The 21,822-nt window shown below is 36.6% G+C and overlaps 1 protein-coding gene across 1 annotated transcript; it reads left to right on the top strand.

Moving 5' to 3' along the window:
* Positions 1–3,255: 3,255 nt before the first annotated feature.
* On the top strand, positions 3,256–21,589 carry LOC755632 (kielin/chordin-like protein). Its single transcript, XM_030980040.1, has 19 exons — positions 3,256–3,384; positions 4,731–4,832; positions 5,743–5,847; positions 6,222–6,365; positions 6,987–7,088; positions 7,814–7,915; positions 8,449–8,541; positions 9,370–9,552; positions 10,555–10,692; positions 10,998–11,177; positions 11,617–11,793; positions 12,173–12,358; positions 13,285–13,509; positions 14,294–14,491; positions 15,194–15,406; positions 17,461–17,655; positions 18,079–18,291; positions 18,721–18,921; positions 21,462–21,589. Exons 1-19 carry the CDS (start codon positions 3,348–3,350, stop codon positions 21,587–21,589), a joined length of 2,922 nt encoding a protein of 973 aa, XP_030835900.1. The 5' UTR covers positions 3,256–3,347.
* Positions 21,590–21,822: the final 233 nt, after the last annotated feature.

Here is a 21,822-nt window from a genome sequence, read left to right on the forward strand (position 1 = left end):
GTTAAACCTAAAGGGAACACTTTATTCCTTTCCATTGAAGTATAAGTATTGTTTTTAATAGAAGAATGCACTCTTAATAATTTTGTTTGTCTGGGAAGAGTTTGGTTGACCGATGCTGAAGGGTCAATGAACACTGGTAGATGTATTTCACTCTCTCCCATGTCCAATTATCTCTGCACCAGGTTGATACATCTGCAGAATGAAGTCCCAAGTAGCTTGAAGTCTAGACTGATGGAGGTAAATTGGCCATAGCTGAGTGGTAGGGATTGGCTTGAAGACTTTTCTGAAATTTTGGAGAAGGAAGTAAAGTACAAAATATATTACAACGGTTTTCATTATCTAATAAATTTTTGCATTTAGGATTTACTTAATGGAGCTGTATAGTGGAGGATTACAGTGCAAAACAGTGCACATTATTTATTGTCCTATGGTCTTGTGTATTGCAAAGGATTGAGAGCATAATGTATCACAATTAAGACAATGTGTGAACTGAAATATGTTGTGCAGATGGAATGAAATGGTGGTCATTACTTTGGAATGCATTTTCCTGAAATGTTTGTTCATAATGTACACATTCCCATATATCTGCTGGTCTCATATAGTAATACAATTGTATGTTTACCTTTGATTACTAAGTACAAACTTATGTATTATGTAGACTTTAACATTCTTAGAAATAGTATGAAAACAATTCTCAAGCTCCATGCAGTTTTTCATTTGGAACCCCAAATAATAAGTTCTAGTATCCACAAGGAAAGGGGATTGTTTATTTATTTATTTATTTATTTTATTTTTTATAAAAAGGGAGTCTCAAAACTTTATATAAGTGTATTGCAAAGATCTACCAAATATTTTTACACACTGTTTATGATCTTTGATGGTGTAGAATAGAGAGGCCCCCCTCCCTCAGAAATGAATAAAAGAGAAAATTGCATACAACGTCATGTTTCTTTGAAATAATATTACAGGTGAACATTCGATGTGAAATCATGCCCCCCGAAATTGGATCTGTAAGCAATCATGTTCTTTCCCATTAGATTGTATGTAAAAACTTAGTTTTACCTGTTAAAGGGTCAAAGACCTCCTTTTTAGTTGGATTCTGCCGGTGGTCAAACTGGGTTTAGGTATCCTGGGTAACAACTGCCGACATAGGTAGGTGATCTGTGTCAGGTCGGCTCCCTTGTGATTGCTGTCCATCGGTATCGATTTGACTCAAAGGCATGTACTGGCTTGACTTCGAACTCTGCATGTCATTCAGCTTTTTATACATGCAACAGACAAGTACATAGAGAGGAAGATGGAGTACTGCAATACAAATAATACCAACAATGATAGCCATTGCTGGTGATATTTGTGAGCTTTTTCCCTCTTCATTGCCATCTTCATTGTGTTCCTCCTCTTCAGCATCATCCTGTTCATTATCTTCTTGGTTGTCAGTCCTTTCAGTGCCGTCCTCCTTCCCAGTGGTATTTTGATCAGTTATGTTTGGAGTAGGCAAAGGTGAGATTGTTGTATGTGTTGGATCATTCTTGTACTCAAACCAGTGCTTCAGCGGGCTAATCAAGGTATCCCCATCTGCAAGGTGTAGAACAACTTTCAAATATATCTGGTCCACTGGTTTAAAGTCTCGCACAGTCACGTTGATTACAACTTTGCCCCACTCATTGTCGTTATGGGTAAAAATGATGTGCTCTGTTATATCCCATCTACCTCGATAATGGTCTGCATACATCTTGTTTACAATGTTTGGTCCATTTGAAAGAAGAAGATCATCATTCCATATCTGGAAGTTCGTTCCACTTGAAAGAAAATTCTGTGCTACCTGATGGTGAAGCAGTATTTCTATTGTCTTCCAAACTGTTTCACCGTCTGTCACAGTAACGGTCTCATCAGTCTTAACGCAGTTCTCTATAGGTGGGCTTTCACAAGCAGGCAGTTCTGTGTCGCCATAGGCTCCATTCAGAATGGCAAAAAGGATAACAAGGACTGGAATCTTCATTATGGTCCAAACGGCAAAGAAAATACTGTGAGCTGTTGAGAAATCTGTCTCTTTTTTAGTGACAAAAAGTGGGACCCTATATAGCCTCTTTTATCCAGTTGATAGATTACTGTAGATTTGTAAGCTTTTGTGTGAAAATTACGTTACGGATCCCGCATGTGTATGCAAGGTCGATGGAACAAAATTTGACCTCATTGCATCGGCCTCGTTCAACTTATTTACCTTTAGACATCCTAAAGTATCAAAGGTTATTTTATAATAATGATTTGTATACAGATCATAAATAAAAACATAACAAACATTCATTTTCCTATTTTTAAGTAATTAGTAGATATATATATATATACACAATCAAACTGCAATGACATCACGTGCTTAAATTGAGATCAATGTTTGTACAGGTAGAGTGGGAAATTTAAAGTACATGTACATATGATAAATTTCAGTTCATTGTTCTCTTTTGTATACAATGTGTATTTGTATTCACCCAGTTATTCTTTTTATTGACATGTCAGCTTTAGAATATAGACACATATTGACCCATTATTTGGTATATAATACATGTTTGCGATCATAAAGTGAGCCAGTTTGTATGCTTGGTAGGATAATAACGGCTGTTTAGCTTATATGACCTTTGTTTGTATTTCCCTTTCTGTGCCACCAATTTTTGAAAAATGATGATAGTGGTGTTGAAGTTGAACTGTTGTGCTTGTTTCATCACTTAATAAATTGTCCAATGCATTTCACCAAAACAAATTTCACATTATCACTTCATCATCATTGTTTTTGTTATCATTATTGCTCTTATTATTACATGTAGCTGAGTGCACTTGGTGTGTGATCTCACATCATAGATTTGATCATTGAAAGAATTCACTTGAGTTTCTGTCATTTTGATCCTACTAAATATCTTACTTGCAGCTCTTCCATTAGTTTTGGACTTATAAAGTTCTATCATTTTTTGGTGTGTGTAGGTTAACTTATATGTTCGTGTCATCCATACAGTCTCAAAACCAACAACAAGTTAATTGAAATAAGCTTTACCTGGTATATCTTCTTGAATTTTAAAAGATTCCACTTTCGATTGATACTACTTTACTCCTGTTGAAACGACTGTATAGACTTTTATCATGTTATTCAGAGTACTTATACTTTTCTCCCATTTTTTCTGTTAGATTTTTGACTTACAACTATATAGCTGGACTCTATCTTTTGGGTCACATTCAGTTGATTCAGTTTAGCAACATTTCTGTATCTCAATTGTCTTGTTTTTTGTTTCATTTCAGATCAAAGTTTATGTCCTGCCATTTCTTGTTCAACTAAGTGCCACTATGGGTTCAACATTGACATGAATGGCTGTAAGATGTGCAGTTGTAAGAAAAATGGTAGGTTCATTTTATTTTCTCAATAGCTTTCATCATGTATCTACATGTTTATTCTCATTCATTTTTTTTGGAATTATAATATAATATTTTCCAGAGATACTTTACTTGCTTTCAGTAACATTGAAATGCAGTAATATCGACACTTCACATAATATAGATTAGAAACATATGCCTCAAGTCACATACAGAATATGTCTATGCCTGTTATTGCATGGCAGTCTATGAAGACCCACTTTAGTGACAGAATATATACAGTCATTCACATCTAAATTATCCATACCCTAATACCAGGTTTTGCAATTTGTTAATTAAGTGAACAATTGATTTGTTGAGAATATGACATATTAAAGATTACATTTCAAAATATTTACCAAAAGCCCTTATTCAGCCAGTCCACCTTTTATTATCAAGTTACATATAACACAAAAATCATCAAATTCACAAGGGGTATGAATAATTTAGTTGTTCACTGTAGATACCTGCTGTGGCATATGTTGCTAATCTATATTTGGAGCTTGAAATCGAAATGAGATGTTAAGCAAATACTTATGGACTGCTCTACTGGTGGGACAAACTATCATTGCAGAGGTGATCTTGGGCAGAGCTACTGTATCTTCCCGAGCTGAAGGTAAGGGAAGATGGTATAGCCCCAGAAAACACCAAGGCAATAGTTTGTCCGACCGCCGGAGTATTAAGGAGGTTATTATTTGCTTTCTATTCCTAACAATATTTCTAGTAGATCTAGACCTAGAGCTAACTGTTAGATAATGTGAGATGTACACTCTACTCGATTCACCATGTAAAGATTGGTTGGTTGGTTTGTTTGTTTTACCTGACTGCTAAGAAAGCAGTAATCAGGGTACTGACAGCTTTAAGTCCTCTCCGAGGCCGGGACTTGGTAATTAGGGTTAGTGCCTTACTAGACCACTGCTCTACCACTGAACTATCATGCCTCCATAATCTAGATTCCACCATCCTGATTCCTCCATCTTGATTCCTCCAGACAGGATCCCAAACAGAGTGTCAAATCTTGTCATTTCCGAATAAATTTGTGACAAATAAATGTCAAAATTGAAATTTCCAACGAGAAGATGAAAACAAAAACTATTAAACAAATTTACACTCTCTGTCTGACTAATGTTCATGCCACTAAAGCTAATGCACTCTTCTGCCCTCCATTGTCTGTTTGCATGTTGATGAGCATGCAGAGGCGCTTTGCTGTGACCTATGTCACAATAGCCTATGCGTATATTTCACACAACCCGTTTGGATCTTCTCAAGAGGATGAAATAAGACTTTTTCAAGAAGATTTAATTTTATTATTTCTATTTTATTCTCTATTTCAGTGTACTGCCGACAAACAACCCCATTCAACTGCCCTTTGACATGTAATCATGGATATACCACCGATGTCCATGGATGTGATAACTGCAATTGTAAAATACAAAGTAAGAAATACAAAAGTACCTTTTAAATACATTGTAATGTTTTGTCTTGGTGTAAATATTTGCAAGTCCAAGCTCTTTCATCAGATATGGTACTGACCACATGTAAGATTTCAGTATATTATCTGAAGATTGTTTTTAATTAATAATTATTAATAACCACATTATAAAGTAAAAGGACATATTTCATGTCAATATCTGTTCAGAACTTCACAATACTGGGTAATTAATGTACAAATGCATGTCCTAAATGCCAAAGTTGGTGTGGAAATCAAAGAACTTATTTGTGGAAATAGCATTTGAAGACAAGACGTTTTGATGTAATTTTTTTAAAATTAAGTTGATAATTCATAGCCGAATGCTGCAGATACAGACACCGTTTTTTGTAGGCTTATATTTTAGTGATAGAAGAATGAATTATTTAACAATACTCAATCTAGATCATCCTGAACTTGTGAATGTATAATTACTTCATTGAATGAATGATATCAAATATATACATTTACATGGGCTAAAGGGCCCAATTAACAAGTGATTTGTATTTACTTTGACTTGATCAGATGTCATCGTCAAGGGTTTTGATCCACAGCAAATAAAGAGTTTTAAAAAATCCATGGAACTATACTTTTCCTGTAATTATGTACATGAATCGTACCAGGGGCCTAGCTGTTCCATAAAACTTTCTCTTTTCAATATCAAGCATAATATTTCTACAACAATTCTGACAGCCAATCATTTGCTGTTATTTTGTTGCTCACCGTTGATAGGAATTTTCATGAAACGGGGTCCAGCTTGAGAACATGAAGAACCCCAAGAATTTCTTGCAAGTTACATTATTTCTATGAACATTACGCTAGTATGCCATTATAAAACATCATTTATACATTGATAAACTTGATTTGATTTGTAACAGGATCGGAGTGCCATGACCACCCCTGCCTGTCTCCCATGATGCATTGCGCGTTTGGACTTGCAACTGATAGCAATGGGTGCGAGATCTGCTCCTGTAAAATGCCAAGTAGGTGGACAATTGTTGAACTTTGTACATTGGCACAAATCTCACAAAAGAATTCTTATTTCCTCACTCACGCTTTCATCTTCTGCTAAATGTTATCCATTAATTGTTTTTTAAATTTAATCTGGATTAACTAAAAATATTGATGAAATAGAATAGGAAACTTGATTCACATATTTGGATTATGAGTACCTTTTATGTTTTCATTTATTTTCTTTCTTATAAATATGACAAGATAACACTTATGTACATTGTTGCGCTTCTTTCCACGGAACTTTGCCAGAGTCATTACAATGAGTTAACTATTTTTCTACCAAAACTGTACATGAACTTTAAAATCATTTTCTCATTCTTTGTGTACATAATACATTCACCAGTTGCCATTGGCCTGGTCCTTGCTCCTGGAACCAAACCCAGAGACTGCGTCGCTCTTTCTACCGGGTCATGTGACCTGTCATGTGATCATGGATACAGATCTGACCATCACGGATGTGAGATATGTCAGTGCATGAATCAACCAGGTACATGTATGCACATTACGGGTGCATTAATCAACGCAGTTTTAATTACTTGGTGTAATCATTGTTCTTTTGGGATAGCTGTATAGATCAGGAGAAGACATCATAATGACTTAAAATGTACTCATTTTAACTTTAAGAGTATCACATTCAATATGAAAAAAGTTCACATTAAAACCATAACCATATTCTGTTACAGTGATTTCACCCGTAACAAAACATTAAATAATAACAATATAGTGTGGCATTGTCTAAATCTGTATTGTGTGTAGATATATTTGATATTTTATTGTATTCTTTGACTTTACATGTTTTCGATATAAAAGTGGTGGGTTACAAATCAAATTCAGTCAATTCAATTCAATATTCAGTTGAATGAAATGGAGGTATTTTCCAGTTTTGTCCTAAATTTGACAAATTTTACTGTTACTCATCATCTGTTGCTTCAAGAAAAAAAGTGTTGGTGTGAATTTGATAGGAATATAACAACCTTTTTATCTTGGTATCTGATTTGCCAACCTATTTGGATACTTTTGATGTAGTTTTAAGAAGCAGATGTGGCATATAGTGATCAACTCAAATCAATAAATCATTCCTGTTTGTCACTTCTCTTTGTCTTTGAAGATGATTGTCCGTCGATGGCCACCTGCAGGTTGCAGTCCAAATGTCCGTATGGACTTGCATCAGGTCCAGATGGCTGTCCTACATGTGCATGCAAACACCCTGGTAAGTCATTCATGATCAGAGATGAGATACAGACCAGAGGAGAATTAAGAAGAAGTATTAACCTGTTGATTCCTGAATTGTATAGGTCCCATAGGCTTAACACAGGGACAACCAGGTTCCCGTAAGCAAAGGGTTAACCCATTAGCAACAGGAACCGGATGGCTCCTCTATTAAGCCTATGGGAATGAGAGCATTCATAAGTCAACAGGTTAAAATTATGACAATTACACTCTACATTTCGTTACCCCTCGAAACGGGTTTTAAACAAAATAATGTATCTCTACTGGGAATGTACTAACTTGTTTTTGTATGTTCATATTCTCTTGCTATCAATGCTAACAACAATGTGATTTTACATAGCTGCTTTAATATGTCCATGTAACATTTGTAAGAACATATCATGTGACAGATATTTATTTCAAAGGAATAAAGAGCTATTTAAATTTCCTGGTATGTTTCCTACGGTTAAGGATAATAATCATTAATGAGCAAGATACATTTGGTGTGTTAGTTTCATTAGAGTTTCAATGAAAACAATGCATGCTTTTCATTCCCTTTCCATTATAATTTCAAGACAGAGAGATGGATATATTTTCAGTGTTATGAAACAGACCCCTTCCTCTCTGTATGCTCTTCTCCTGATCAGTTAGTAATCAGTTGAACAAACCAATATTCTGCAACCCATACAAGTGATTCCTCTTTCATATCTTCCATTCTTTCAACAGGTGTTTGTGACCCACTTCCATCCTACTGTGATCTTGAGTGTGAACTGGGCTTTTCCACAGATAAATTTGGGTGTGAACTATGTCTATGCAAGAAAACTGAAGGTAGGAGCAAGATTTTGAATATTTTCTGTCACCGATATACTCTTCCATCCAAACTACATACATGTATCTTTCGCATTAATGTCAGGGTTCGGTTTCTATAGTGAAACTGTTTTAACTCTTCGGATATGATTTCATTCTGTAACACACACTTTCCATAGTCGTCATTATCATCATCATTTAGTAAATCACATTTAATTTCCCTCTTACGAGGGGTTACTGACTTTTGCGCCATGATGACACTTCCTCCTTCCATTTCTTCCTGTCTTGAGCATTTTCCTCATTTAGACCAACCTTACTGCCTTCATGCTTCCCAATGTCGTTCCAGAAAGATCTGAGGCTTATTATTCAACAAGTAAATCAGATTTATTGTAACGAGGCCAAGTGGTAAGGACTTAAGAAAGGGAAGTAGTTCATACATTTGAAGCACGTTAAGTGCCATCATTTCCTTTAGTGCAAGTGAAGCCATTTCTTGTTAACCATACACGCCTGTGAATAAATTCAATTTTGCATGTGCATTCTGTTCTTTTTAAAAGGTTGCCCGGTTCTAGAGCCTTGCCCTTTGACGTGTCCTTTAGGATTGGCTACCTGCCCTTGTCAATGTGAGATCTGCAAGTGTAAGCTTCCAAGTGAGTACAAGCCAGCTTATACACAAGCTTTTATGAATACAATAGTAAACATATCTTTTGTGAGCCAGAACGGTGTCAAAAGGAGAGTCCACCCTAATATCAACAGTTGGTTTTGATAGAAGCAGAAAAATGAGAGTAACAGGTCAGTGAAAGTTTGAGCAAAATCCAATTAAAAATAAGAAGTTATGAAGTTTTAAAGTTGCGAACATTTGATGGCCTGTAGAGGGTATTATGTGGATGATTGATATCTTCACAAATCACATCACGTTGAGGGAGGGCTTTGTCAAGAAGGAAGTGTAATGCCAAGATGTCAATAATCATATCTTTGCTCAAGATAAGTGATATTTCGTATATTTAATGGTTGTAAAGATTCCATATAAATTGGATTATGTTGCTTTCTCTTCTTTAATTATATTGTCACAGCAAGGTCATTAAAAAAATATAATCAAATCTTCTTGCACTTCACAACACAACAGTAGCAACGGTATTAACACAATAAAAACAAATAATGAACTACCTGTGACAATGAAGGTTGTGGGTTTTAATCAAAATCACCCCTTCAAAAGCGATTACTTAGCTCATGCGCATAATTAACATTATTATTATTATTATTATTTACATTAATATGTAAAAGGTTTGTAACATGATGTTGTTTATTTGAGCAAAGCCATGTACTCTGCGTCAAACTGTTATAGATATGAGATAAAAGTGTAATGATTGAACACCATGTAGTAAGAATAGAATTACATTAAATCTAAATGAAATATGTCTTTGCCTAAACCTGAAAGCTATTATTATAAAGTTGTTATCATATATTTTGGTTTACAGACTCGTACACTCTGAGTGTCCTATCAGACCTGACTGCTATTCCAATCTGGAATGAATCTGCTCCGTTGGAATCTGAAATCTCAGAGAGTTTAGTCTGTCCTGAGCTGAACTGCCTAGCAGCTTGCCCCTTTGGCTATGCCATAGAACCCATTTCTGGATGCCAGACATGCCATTGTAAAACCAGTGAGTCTAGGATGGATGGACCTTCAGCCATTTAAAATCAATGCTACAATTCTAAAGCTCTCATTTTTCTAATTCCATAATTATTTATTTTCCTGTTTTGTACCCAATTGTGTTATCCATTACATTATCCATTTACATATCTTCCTCTCTTTTTGCCCCTTTCCTAATTATTTTTCTTGGGAGAGGGGGAGGGGGGATTGCCAGCTGGCTAATATAGGCAATTGATTTAAAATTAGACTTTTGGTGGTAATGTTTACCATTAGCTGCACAAAAATAACTTGAAATGATTATGACAGGTAGATGAGAGGAATAAAGGCATAACTTTTATGTTGCTTGATAGGGATTAAAAATGGTCAGTAGCATCAAGATAACCTTTAATCTTGAGCTCTGTTACCACAGTCCTTTTTTGTTACATGGGTGTGGTCCTGTCTGTATGCTGGGTGGTGGGTGGGTGGCTTGCTCATTGTCTTTGATGGCAACCTTTTTGAGAGAGGCCCCAGTTTAATCAATCATTCGCTGGAAGTTGGTAGATGTGTTATTTAGAACACTTGTTGTCTAATGTTTGTATGATATACCTGTACATGTGTAATTATCCATCCCCTCTTTCTCTGTCTCTCCCTCTCTCTTTCTCTTTCCCTTTTCCTTCCCCTCTCCTTATCTCCATCCATCTATTTCTACCATCTTTCTTTTTTCATCTAAATCTGTCTCACTTTCTTTTTTTGATTTCTTCTCACTTTATATCTCCATCTGTCTCCCAATCCCCCTCTATTTAACTGTATATCCATCTCTCTTTCCTTTCCTCCCCCTCCAAATCTGTCCATTTATTTTTTCCCCCTTACCCCTCCCCCTTATCTCAATCCATCTTTTTCTATGTTCCCTCCCCTCTCTCTCCTTATCTCTACCATCTCTTTCTCTGTTTCCCTCTCTCTCTCTCTCTCTCTCTCTCTCTCTCTCTCTCTCTCTCTCTCTCTCCTCTCTTTCTTCTCTGTCTCCCTGTATTAGGATTGAGATGCCCATCTCTTCTTGAACCGAAGATTGCCATGGAAACGAGATGCCAGACCAATGGAGACTGCAGGCATCCTCATCAGCTCTGTTGCTACACCGGTACTCGCTTCATGTGTATGGATGCTGTGGAAGACAGTAAGTGAGAGAAGTTATCCAACATTAGCTCCAGGGATAATTTGATCAAGTTTTATTTTGTAAAAGATATAGCATTAAGGCTTTATTTGCAATGCTAGGTTTAGGGTTAGGGTTAGTGATATAAGTACACATGTGGTGTTGGACAAAGGGTGGATGATATCAGTACTTATCAGTAATCCGAAACTTTCACGTGCATGAGACTTGCGAATGCTGCGAGTGGTTGATATTTGCCATGATGTTTGTGCAATGAAAATTGTCATATTTAAGAATTTGTCTATAACATTCAATATTTGTCTTTATCATAGGTTGCACAGATGATTTTGGCAAAGTTCACAGTCATGGGCAGGTGTGGAACAAGGACTGTGACACACAGTGTAGCTGTTTCCATGGTAACATCAGACATACCCATTTCCAGACCCCATCCATTCCTGGGGGTTGCCAGTATGAGATAACCCCTGGCCATTGTTACTACAGCTACACGTGTGGTGAGTTATCCATTGATATGTATATTAAAGCTTTGTTTTTGTAATACTCAAATATGTTGTTGTCAGGAATCAGACACATAATTTAAGAAGATACTGTATTTTTGTAATAAAGGTGCTTTATTCTTCGTCATTTAAGATTTCTTGAAAGCTACATCCCGTTATTTTTCCCTTGCCAACCCTTTTTACAATGGTATAGAATAATCTTGCACTGGAAATGGTTAAGTATTCTTGAGGCCTTTTGTATATATATATATATATATATATATATATATATATATATATATATATATATATACACATATATATATCCCATGACAAATATAGTGTGGAGTTTAAACTTAGGGTAAAAGATAAAGAAACCTTTGAATACACCCCCCAATTAATTTATGATCATGTGTCAGTACGTAATTGCATGTTTATCCTTCATTTTGGTTGGCAGTGAATGCGACATGCCAGGATACAGAGGACTCCTGGTCTGTCGATGAGTGCACCCAGTGTTCCTGTCATGATGAAAGCGTTACCCCTCTCTGCACCCGACTACCCTGCCCAAAGGTTCCTCACGGATGTCATGCAGCAGGGGTGGAGGATTCCTGCTGTCCTGATATCGTGTGTCCAGGTATGATAACAAATTAGTTCAACAATTCCAAATTATTTTCTTGTCTTTGTCTATGATATCGTCAGAAAATTGTGAAGAAAAAAAATTATGATAATTTCTGCTGTAACAATAGCCTTCTCACTGTCATTAGGATCATATTTTGTATGAATATGATAATGATATGCAACAAGTGCAATTTTAGAATATGTGATGGTGACGTTTAAAGGTCGGTCCCCAGACGTAAATAATCGTATCTGATTGATACACATCAGCTGTAAAAACCCAATAAACACACACACACACACACGTTCCACTTTTTCCTATATAATTTTATCAGAGCTTACATATTTCATAATTCATGCTTGTGGTAAAACATGAACTCTCCTCCTTTTTTTCTTAGGCTGCAGAGATGCTGGAGGTCACCTTAAAGTTGAAGGTCAGATGTGGAATGATGACCTTTGCACCTCTTGCGTCTGTGAGGAAGGTCAAAGGTCATGTCGCAGGATGGCCTGTGAGATCCCTCGTCCTGAATGCCAGCAAATATTCCTGCCGAATCAATGCTGCCCTAAAGTCATATGTCCTGGAGGTGAGTGAACTAAATTTTGTTTTTGTTTTCAGTTATTAACATGCTGAATAATTTTTTTCTTTGATTCTGATAATGATCCATTTGTATATTGATTAATAATTCCATTACAACATTTTTCTAATGTACAATCTAGATTTATATAGCACCTAATACAAAATTCCACCTCTTAGCGCTTTACCCCTGTGATCTGATTTATTCATGCACGATGTGCACCATATCCACTCCCTGTGTAGTATTCCTACCATATGGTCACAGTGAGGGCATATGGCAACACAAAGGCCTTTGTCATCCTACCCGGTCCCCATTTCTCTCCTAGGTATGGAGTGGCAAATGTAGCTGACAACTATTCCCATTTTAGAGGAATGATTCCTATTTTCTGCCTTCAAACTACATGTAGTGTTATGTTTCCGATATTCCTCACTTTTCCTGAAAACATAATTATGTATAGAAGCACTTTAGATACAATTTACTGAAATACTTAATTTTGACTTTGGATATTTAAAACTTCTGCTGTTGTAGGGTAGCAAGCATGAATTTATCGTCGGCCGGGTGGCAGAAGAGCGTAAGCGCCCGAGCGACTCAAAAACTACTTTTCAAATTCTTCGCATTTAAAGATTTGTTTTATATTTAAACTGCTTTCCATCCCGAAAATTGGTTTAAAACATAAAAGACTAATAGAAATGTTGTAGTAGAACACAGCCACAATTTTTTTCTCGGAAATAAGTCAGTTTTATGAAAGTTTGAGGCGATTTAGTGCCAATGCCCTTCTGCTTTAAGTTTCATTATTGACCTGAAATTCAAGCTAACGCCCTTCTGCCAGCCAGGCGATGATATATTCATATCAGTAGAAACTGAAGCCAAGCACAGATTCATGTATTTAGATTGGTTAGAAATTAAAAAAAGATTACATCTCATCTCATGCTTAGATTTTAAGAAGCCTTGTGAAGCGATACGTTCCATGAGGAATCCATTGCAGCTGCTTGATGATAGTGCCACACACCTACCTGGCCCTTACATCCCATCCTGTATCCCAAAGAGTGGCTTCTTCAATGCTACTCAGTGCTACCCTGCTGAAGGCTTGTGCTGGTGTGCAGATCATCTTGGTAGGGAGGTGGCAGGAACAAGGACAAAACATGGCATTCCAGACTGCTGTAAGTAGCTTGAAATATTAGCTTGATTGATCTTGATAGAGATAGAGGGAGAAAGACCAAGGGAGAGTGAGAGAGAGAGTGATGGAGAGAGAGAGAGAGAGAGAGAGAGAGTGAGAGTGAGAGAAAGAGAGAGAGAAGAGAGAGAGAGAGAGAGAGAGAGAGAGAGAGAGAGTGAGAGTGAGAGTGAGAGTGAGAGTGAGAGTGAGAGTGAGAGTGAGTGGGTGGGTGGGTGGGCGGGTGGCTGAGTAAGTGAGTGAGTGAGTGGGTGGGTGGGTGGGTGAGTGAATGAGTGGGTGGGTGAGTGAGTGAGTGAGTGAGTGCATGAGCCTGTTGAGTGAGTTAGAAATAGATAGTCTGTTCTTTTAGAGTACTCAGTGCTACCCTGGCATTTCAAACTGCAGTAAGTGTTTTGAAACATTGTGTCAGATCGGGGGAGAAAGAGAGGGATCGAATGAAAGATATAAGCAAAGAGAGAGAGATGTCTGCTCAGAATAGGGGAGATTATTATTCAACATTTTTTGTTTGGAATGGGATTTATGGAGGTGTTATCTCCAGGCCAACTTTCACCATGAGAAGAAGATCTGGAACCATGATCATTGAACCACCTGTACATGTAGGTGTGTTCTAGGTCTTTTAATCTTTGTCATCACTATCGCCATCATCATCATCATCATCATCATCACATCATCATCATCATCATCATCATCATCATCACCATCACCATCATCGTCATCATTATCATCATCATCGTTATCCTAATTGTTTTATTGCTTTTTTTATGAAGGGGATTACGGATGTGTAGATCTCCAGGGCAGCTATCACCATGAGAACGAGACCTGGAGCCGTGATCAGTGCACCACATGTCAGTGTATCCGAGGTCTCCTGGTCTGCACTGGGCCTCGGTGCAGGAAGCCACCACGGGGCTGTGATGTGCTTGAAGTGAGGGAGGACTGTGGATGTCCACAGTACATCTGCAATGGTTGTAAGTAGAGTCAATACTCTCTCAAGTCTCATTCGCATACAATATACAGAATTAAACCCTTGATGAAGCAAAGTATACTGCATATATAAAGTGATTATATTTAATCGTATCTCAATAACTCAATCTTCCATAATCTATAGCTGCTCAGTTTTATGGAATAACCTTCCTATATCAATAAGAATAGTAAGATAATCAAGCAATCTAAACGATTATATAAGCAATCTCTTATTACAAAATTCTAACTACTTAAAATGTCAATGTTTATGCAATGTTTCTCCTTTTTTTTCTTCTTTTCTTTATCTTCCCTTTTTTTGTAATCTTGATGTTATGTTAGTTGTGTAGACAAGTTATTGTTATTTTGTGAGGATCTTTTGTTAACAAGCCATTTATGTTCTTTTCATGATCCTCCCACTTCAGATATCTCATTATGAATAATATGTTTGTATTCTGTTTTTATCTTGACATGGAAATAAATAAATGTAGATATTAATATACATCAATCATGATTTTGTATATGTAAAACCTCACAGTTGAAAATGTTTGTGTGAGTGTGTAGGAGGGGGGGGGGGTGCAATAACTAATCTGTATGTAATGATATAGAGCTGAGACAGGATGTTTGGGGGTTGTCAAACAGTAGCCAGACATTGCTTGTATAGATGTATTAATTTATTAAATATATACATGTATTACATTATTTTTCAGTCTGCTTTGATGATCGTCACAGCATCAAGCTTCTTGGTGAGTTGTGGCACACGAGTGACTGCACCCAAAGCTGTGAATGTTCAGAGAATGGTGTGATAACATGCCGGGAGACAGTGTGTCAAGATCCTCTGCTCATTCCTGAAGGCTGCTTTCACAAGAAGCGGTCGCCAGATGATTGCTGTCCCTCTGTGGTGGTGTGCTTTGATGGTACAGGTATGTGACATTTATTCTGTGACCTATCAATCCTGGGGGGTGTTTCACAAAACTTGTCATCAGTGACAAATGACAGTTTTTGTTATACCGTATTTGCTGGCGATAAGGCCACAGCACTGCATAGGCCGCACCCCAACTTTGACATTTCAAAGAGGGGAAAAAACAAAAAACAAACAAACGGACAAAACAAAATAATCGTAATTTTCTCGTAAAACACTATTTAAAAAAAAAAACTGATACCAAATTCATCAATATTCTTATTATTTACCGGAATTTTAGCTAAAAAAGTGATTGCAGGCAAGTTTGGTGTCCGATATACCCACAATGTACGGTGTAATGCGAAGTCGCAGGCCTGATAAAAACCCGATCTATTTGATTTTTCCCCGATTTTTTTTCTTCTTCCCTCTTTTATCCTGATTTTATCGATTTCCCCGTTATTTTCTCTAATCTTCCCTATTTTGCCCTATTGTTTTCCCAAGTTTCTTACTCAATGGGGGGAATGTTGTTAGATGCCATTTTTTCCCCGCGAATCCTTTTTCTCTTTTTTTTACTCAAGGGGGGGGGGGGGGGGGGGGGGGGCGTGGTTGAGGGGAAAACAAAAAACCTATTTTTTTTTTAGTGCTCACTATCACCCCTGGAAATGGAAAACAAAATGGCGACTTTGGATGGATGCTTCGCGGCAGCTCCTTTAAAGGGTCCCTTCCTTTACTTTTGCAATGCATTGGCACGAACTTAGATCAAGATATATTGGCAAATGTTGTTTTAGGAAGTTATTTTCGTCTTCATGTCAACAATGCAAGATAAAATTGTTGGTAAGATGTGTGGAAATGTCCTGTACCATAGTGGTATAGTTATTGTATGTTCGTAGTTCCATATGTGCAAATTCGTGCTGGTTTTGACTTTTTTAATTTTTTTTTTTACCTTTTCGCCGCAAAGGCCGCACCCCGACCTTTTAAAATATTTTCTCTTCCAAAAATACTGTGGCCTTTACGCCGGCAAATATGGTAAGCTAGTGAAATCCTTGCTTCTGATTGGTTATCAGCAGATTTGTCACTGATTTTTGTCATTTGTCATTGAAAATGGTACAGAGACAACTAATTTTAAACATTTTTTCAATGTGTTGCCACTTTTGATTATTTAAATTCTTCAAATTCCTGGTGTGGATTGACAAAATTATAATTCAAAATACCCATTAACTTCCTCCTGTCCCCCTACATCATATTTTGTAGTGTTACACAATCTGGATAGGGGGCATGATGAAAAGGTTGTTGATTAGTTACCTTGTAGCCATATAAATGTAAATAGCCTTGAAATGATTATATATTTAAAGGTAAAGATCAGTTTTGGAAACGCCCTCCCTCTCAAAAAATGAAATGGAAGCTCTTATTACCAATCATGTGAAAGAATATGTTTAACTATGATGATACAAATTTTGCCCAGAAACCGCCTACTAATTGATATATTTGGTAAATTATGATATATCTTTGGACCTGATACTATCGCGCACGTGTCGCATAGTCCCATATACATCTTTCTGTGTACAGTGCTTGTAACTTTACGAAGACTGGGCCAAATTTCTTATCATTTTGATGATTCCAGAACCTTGCAGTACACACCAGTACTTATATGCTAGATGGTCAACCTTTTCTGATCGATTCCACAATGTTTCTTTCACAATGCAATCGCATGACCATAACTGGTCTTTATCTTTAAAGGATACTGTTGCTCTTTTTGGATCCGTCTGATTGCCCCCATTTATGATACCCATGTAGCCCTCATTTTCCTGACTCTGGCTGATAACTTAATAGATTTGACAGATCTTGTTTTACCAGCCTTGTACCTGTGTAGCCCTCTGTTTGAATGATCGACCCCATGGTTATAATTCCAGCCTTGTCTGATTGACCTTAAGGTAGTCTACCCCTGTAGCCTTCTGTTTTACCAACCGTATTGACCTAAGGTAGTCTACCCCTTTAGCCTTCTGTTTTACCAACATGATTGTCCTTGTGTTTTACGAACCTCTTGACTAATAATTTCAAAATCATTTATTTCTCTAGACTTGTCTGAGTGCCCTGCTGGTACACGATATGTAGCTGTCTGTGTGACTGACCCATGCCTGGATGCCACCTGCCTTACCCATCCCAATGCTATCTGTCATTCAAACTTCTGTGGTGAATGCAGATCGATCTTCTATGATGAACAGAACACAGGTCCTATTGACTGCACAAGACTAGCTGACTCACCTCAGACAGGTAAATGTAATTAATATGATGCATTTTCACTTGAATACTATTAAAGAATGCTAGTGTTTGGGTCGCACAAGCAATACAGCTTCAAGTTCTATCTGAAGGAGCTATGTGTTCATAATTGTTCTGGTTAAATTTGATGAGTGGAAATTAAAAAAACAAAAAGGATTCAGTATGTCTCTATCCACTGCTATTCTTCAATCTTGTAGTACCAATCATCTCTTTTAAATTTGGAACACATCATGTATAAATATAAATGCCTTGCGAAAGGCCACTAGTGCATCAGCTTGGTTTTTCTTAAAATTTGGTAAATACACTTACCTGTCGCCGAGATTTTAGTTGGCATCTAAATTTGTATGATTCATTGTGATGAAATGTTTCTGTGTTATTTGTGATGTAATATTTCATAATCTCTTTTTCTGAATACAGTACGGCAATATGGGACCCACAACATCAGCTGCCATGCACTGGTAGAGCAGACAACTGCCAACGATTCAGCTTATTTCCCACGATGCACAGGATACAACACATACTCCGCAAAGCAATGTGATTCATCAGGGTCATGCTGGTGTGTTGGGCCAGATGGAGTGCATGGAGCAGACAGCGACATGGAAGCAGATAGGACTGAGTTATGTGTCGAAGGTAGGTTGGATATCAAACAGTGTAAAAGTACTTTTCTGTTTGCAGTAGCTCTTTTAGGATTTGATGTTGTGTAAGTGTGATTTTCTCACAGTAGTATTTAAGCATTTTATTGTTTGAACCAGAGCTCTTTTTCAGTTTCACACAGCTCCTAGTGAAAGAAATTTACCCAAGAGCAAAGTATATCAGGTTGAATGGACCTTGAATGATCATGATTTTAATTGAAACTTTTCAATAGATGTTTTAAAAACATTTTAAGATTAACAAAAGAAAGATCTGTACTGCTCATAAATATTCCATTTTCAACTGAAAATACGATGACCTTTTTTTATTTGATATAGTTTTGATTTAATTTGAGGATTCACAAAAAAAAATTGGTTAATTTGTACAATTTGTCAATTTTCCTTTCCAATCTCCTTTGATTGCATACAGCCCCTTGTAGGCAGGAGCTTGAATCAAACCAAGAGAAGGTCAATCTGGGTCAGAATGTGACCTCTAACCCTGTATGTAACCCCCAGGGCATGTATATACCTCAACAGTGCACCGCTGATGGTACCGAATGTTGGTGCAGTGAACCAGATGGTACCATGATACCTAATACCAAGAGAGCAAGTGGAGAATCGGTCACCTGCTGTGAGTGATTTTACATGGTTCCGTTCATTACATTTCATTCTTTCATTCTATCTGTTTTGTGTAAAAAAAAACACATGCCCTGTATTAAAGGTAATACAAAGTTTTGGGAAATTTTGAAAATTGTGTGTATAGTGATTCTTTACAATTTTTATATATTTGGATGCCCCTGTGGATGTATTATAAGCACTAGAAAATTTAGCCCCTAAAACACTTCTGCTTTTTGAGAAAACTTGAAAATAAAAATTTACCGGAGCTCCAAGTAAATTTTGATAAATTTTGAATAGCGCCTACAGCCGTACAATGGTAGCTGCGACCATGAAAATCTCAGAATATGTAGTTGTGACTATACAACATAAAGAGTGTATTATTTACAATTTCATAACTTTAGAATCTATTCAACCGCGACAACGATCACTCAATATTATAGGATCGCATATGCTCCCAATATGTTCATTTGAACCAAATTCATGACCCTATACCAAAACTTGTTATTACCTTTAACCCTTTACTGGGGGGGGGGCCTGGGAGGCCCCCCCCTCGACATTTTCGGAGATCGCGCCGCAACCGCTCGGAATTTTGAATTGTCATTTCATGACTTTTTCCCCTCAAGTCTTACGCACATTTTGATACCATTTTCGTCGAAATCGGACATACCTGTAAGGTATTACATAACAATTAGTATGCGCATGTCATCAAAAAAAGTGCTATAATTGCATATATTCATGTACAAGCAGAAATGTGAAGATATGAATTGGTATCAAATTGCTTTTATATGTTTCTCAAAGTAACTTGATGTATTTCAGAACAAAAGAATACATCAGAAATAAAACAATAGATATAATAAGAAATAAAAAACAATAAAATACGTACGAAAATAAATAGTTGAAAATCGCATCAAATTTGCATAAATTATCATTATTAATTACATCAAATAACTATTTTGTGTTAGAAAAGAAGTTTCATATGAATAATGGGTTTCAATTAACATTAAAAAAGTGGAGTATGACAATTTTTGTAATGATTCTAGTTCCCTATATATTTCCAGATTTGATATTCATGAATGAGTATTCATAATTTATGCAAATTAACTTATGCATTTTCAAAAATCATAACAATAATGAAACCTCATGAATTTGAGGTGAAGGAAACATTTATTCTATACATTTTCAAGATTCTTCAGAAGTCTAAGGACAAATATGTAGAGTTTTCAGTAATATGCATAAAATTAGCATTTTGCATAATTAATAGGCTTTAACGACAAAAATTTGCATATTAGGAAAAAACTAATTATACCATCTTGTTTCTTACGTAAATATCTACAAACATGCACATTTTCGCGTTTATCGGACATTCGACGGCCGAGATCATGGGGGGGGGGGGGGGCTTCCCAGGCCCCCCCCCCCAGTCAGAGAGTGCTCGAAATAGCCCAGTACAGTAAGGGTTAATGAAAGTATTATTAATACGCTCCCCCCCTACAACTGTGGATGTAACATGATCTAGCCATTAGTCACTACAGAGTGCAATTTTATCTTTCATATTCCAGCAACAACAATAAAAATCATACATTGGAGAGGGTTTTGTTTATTTATTTTTCAATATCCTTATTTCATTGTTTGGTAACAAAATAATGTCAGATTTAGTAAGGGATTTGGGTGGCTCTAGCCATCTATGGCACTGTGAGGAGCAAAAACAGTGTCATGATGTAGGTAGTAATCATTCTTAAAGGTAAAGACCAGTTTTGGAAACGCCCCCCCCCCCTCAAAAAATGAAATTGAAGCTCTTATTACCAGGCCTGATAAAAACCCAATTTAAATTGGTTTCCCATTTTTTTTTTTTTTTCCCGATTTGTTCCCGATTTTTTTTTTCTCTTCCGATTTAAAAAAAAAAAAAAAAAAAAAATCCAGATTTTTTAAATTTTTTTATTTTTTACCAGACTTTTTTTTCCTTCCCCTTTTTATTTCCGGATTTTCCCGATTCCCCCTTATTTTCTCTTTTCTTCCCTATTTTTCCCCCAATTTTCTTACTCGAAAGGGGGGGAATGTTGTTAGATGCCATTTTTTCCCGCGAATCCTCTTCTTTTTTTTTAACTCAAGGGGGGCGTGGTTGAGGGGAAAACAAAAAACCTATTTTTTTTTTAGTGCTCACTATCACCCCTGTATTACCAATCATGTGAAAGAATAGGTTTTGACTAGTACGTGATCATACAAATTTTGCAGAGAAGCTGCCTACTTATTGATATATTTAGTAAATTAGTTTATCTATTTGGATGTGATAGATGAAACGCACGTGTCGCGCACGTGTGCGTAGTCCCATATACATCTTTCTGTGTACAGTGTTTGTAACTGGGCCAAATTTCTTATCATTTTGATGATACCAGAACCTTGCAGTACACACCAATACTTATATGCTAGATGATCAACCTTTCCTGATCGATTCCACAACGTTTCTTTCACAATGCAATCGCATGACATTAACTGATCTTTATCTTTAAATCAAAAGTGCTAAACTTTCTCCATTTCTTTGTTACGTTACCCTCACAGTGGAAGTTTGTGGAGGGAGACAAGCTCTTACCACTAGGTCGTGTAACTCGGTCATTTCATGCCCTCTCAACTACGTCTGCAACTTCATGACACCTGCAAATCATGGCATCTGTTGTCTTCAGTCATAAGGTATTTAAAAAATCTATTTTTGATTGTCTTCTTGTTTTATTATCATCGTTAATGCATTATTACGGCCATGAGATGGCAAAACAACGTATCTACACAACGTCTTTTGGAGATAATCGAGTTTGAAATTTTGAAGGAGGACAGTTCTTTTAGTTTTTGTGTTTGATATCTGATATTCTGCATGATAATGACCAACGATGTTAATAACATATTCAGACCAAAATTTTCCTACTTA

Source organism: Strongylocentrotus purpuratus, unplaced genomic scaffold (genome assembly GCF_000002235.5).
Source record: "Strongylocentrotus purpuratus isolate Spur 01 unplaced genomic scaffold, Spur_5.0 spur5_scaffold_10, whole genome shotgun sequence".
NCBI lineage: Eukaryota > Metazoa > Echinodermata > Echinoidea > Camarodonta > Strongylocentrotidae > Strongylocentrotus > Strongylocentrotus purpuratus.

Excerpts from the sequence above, each read along its gene's own strand:
- LOC755632 (XM_030980040.1), top strand. The coding sequence starts at position 3,348 with ATGAATGGCTGTAAGATGTGCAGTTGTAAGAAAAATG. Across the intron at positions 7,089-7,813 it reads ATGTGCATGCAAACACCCTG|GTGTTTGTGACCCACTTCCA; the intron begins GTAAGTCATTCA and ends TTCTTTCAACAG. Across the intron at positions 10,693-10,997 it reads TATGGATGCTGTGGAAGACA|GTTGCACAGATGATTTTGGC; the intron begins GTAAGTGAGAGA and ends TCTTTATCATAG.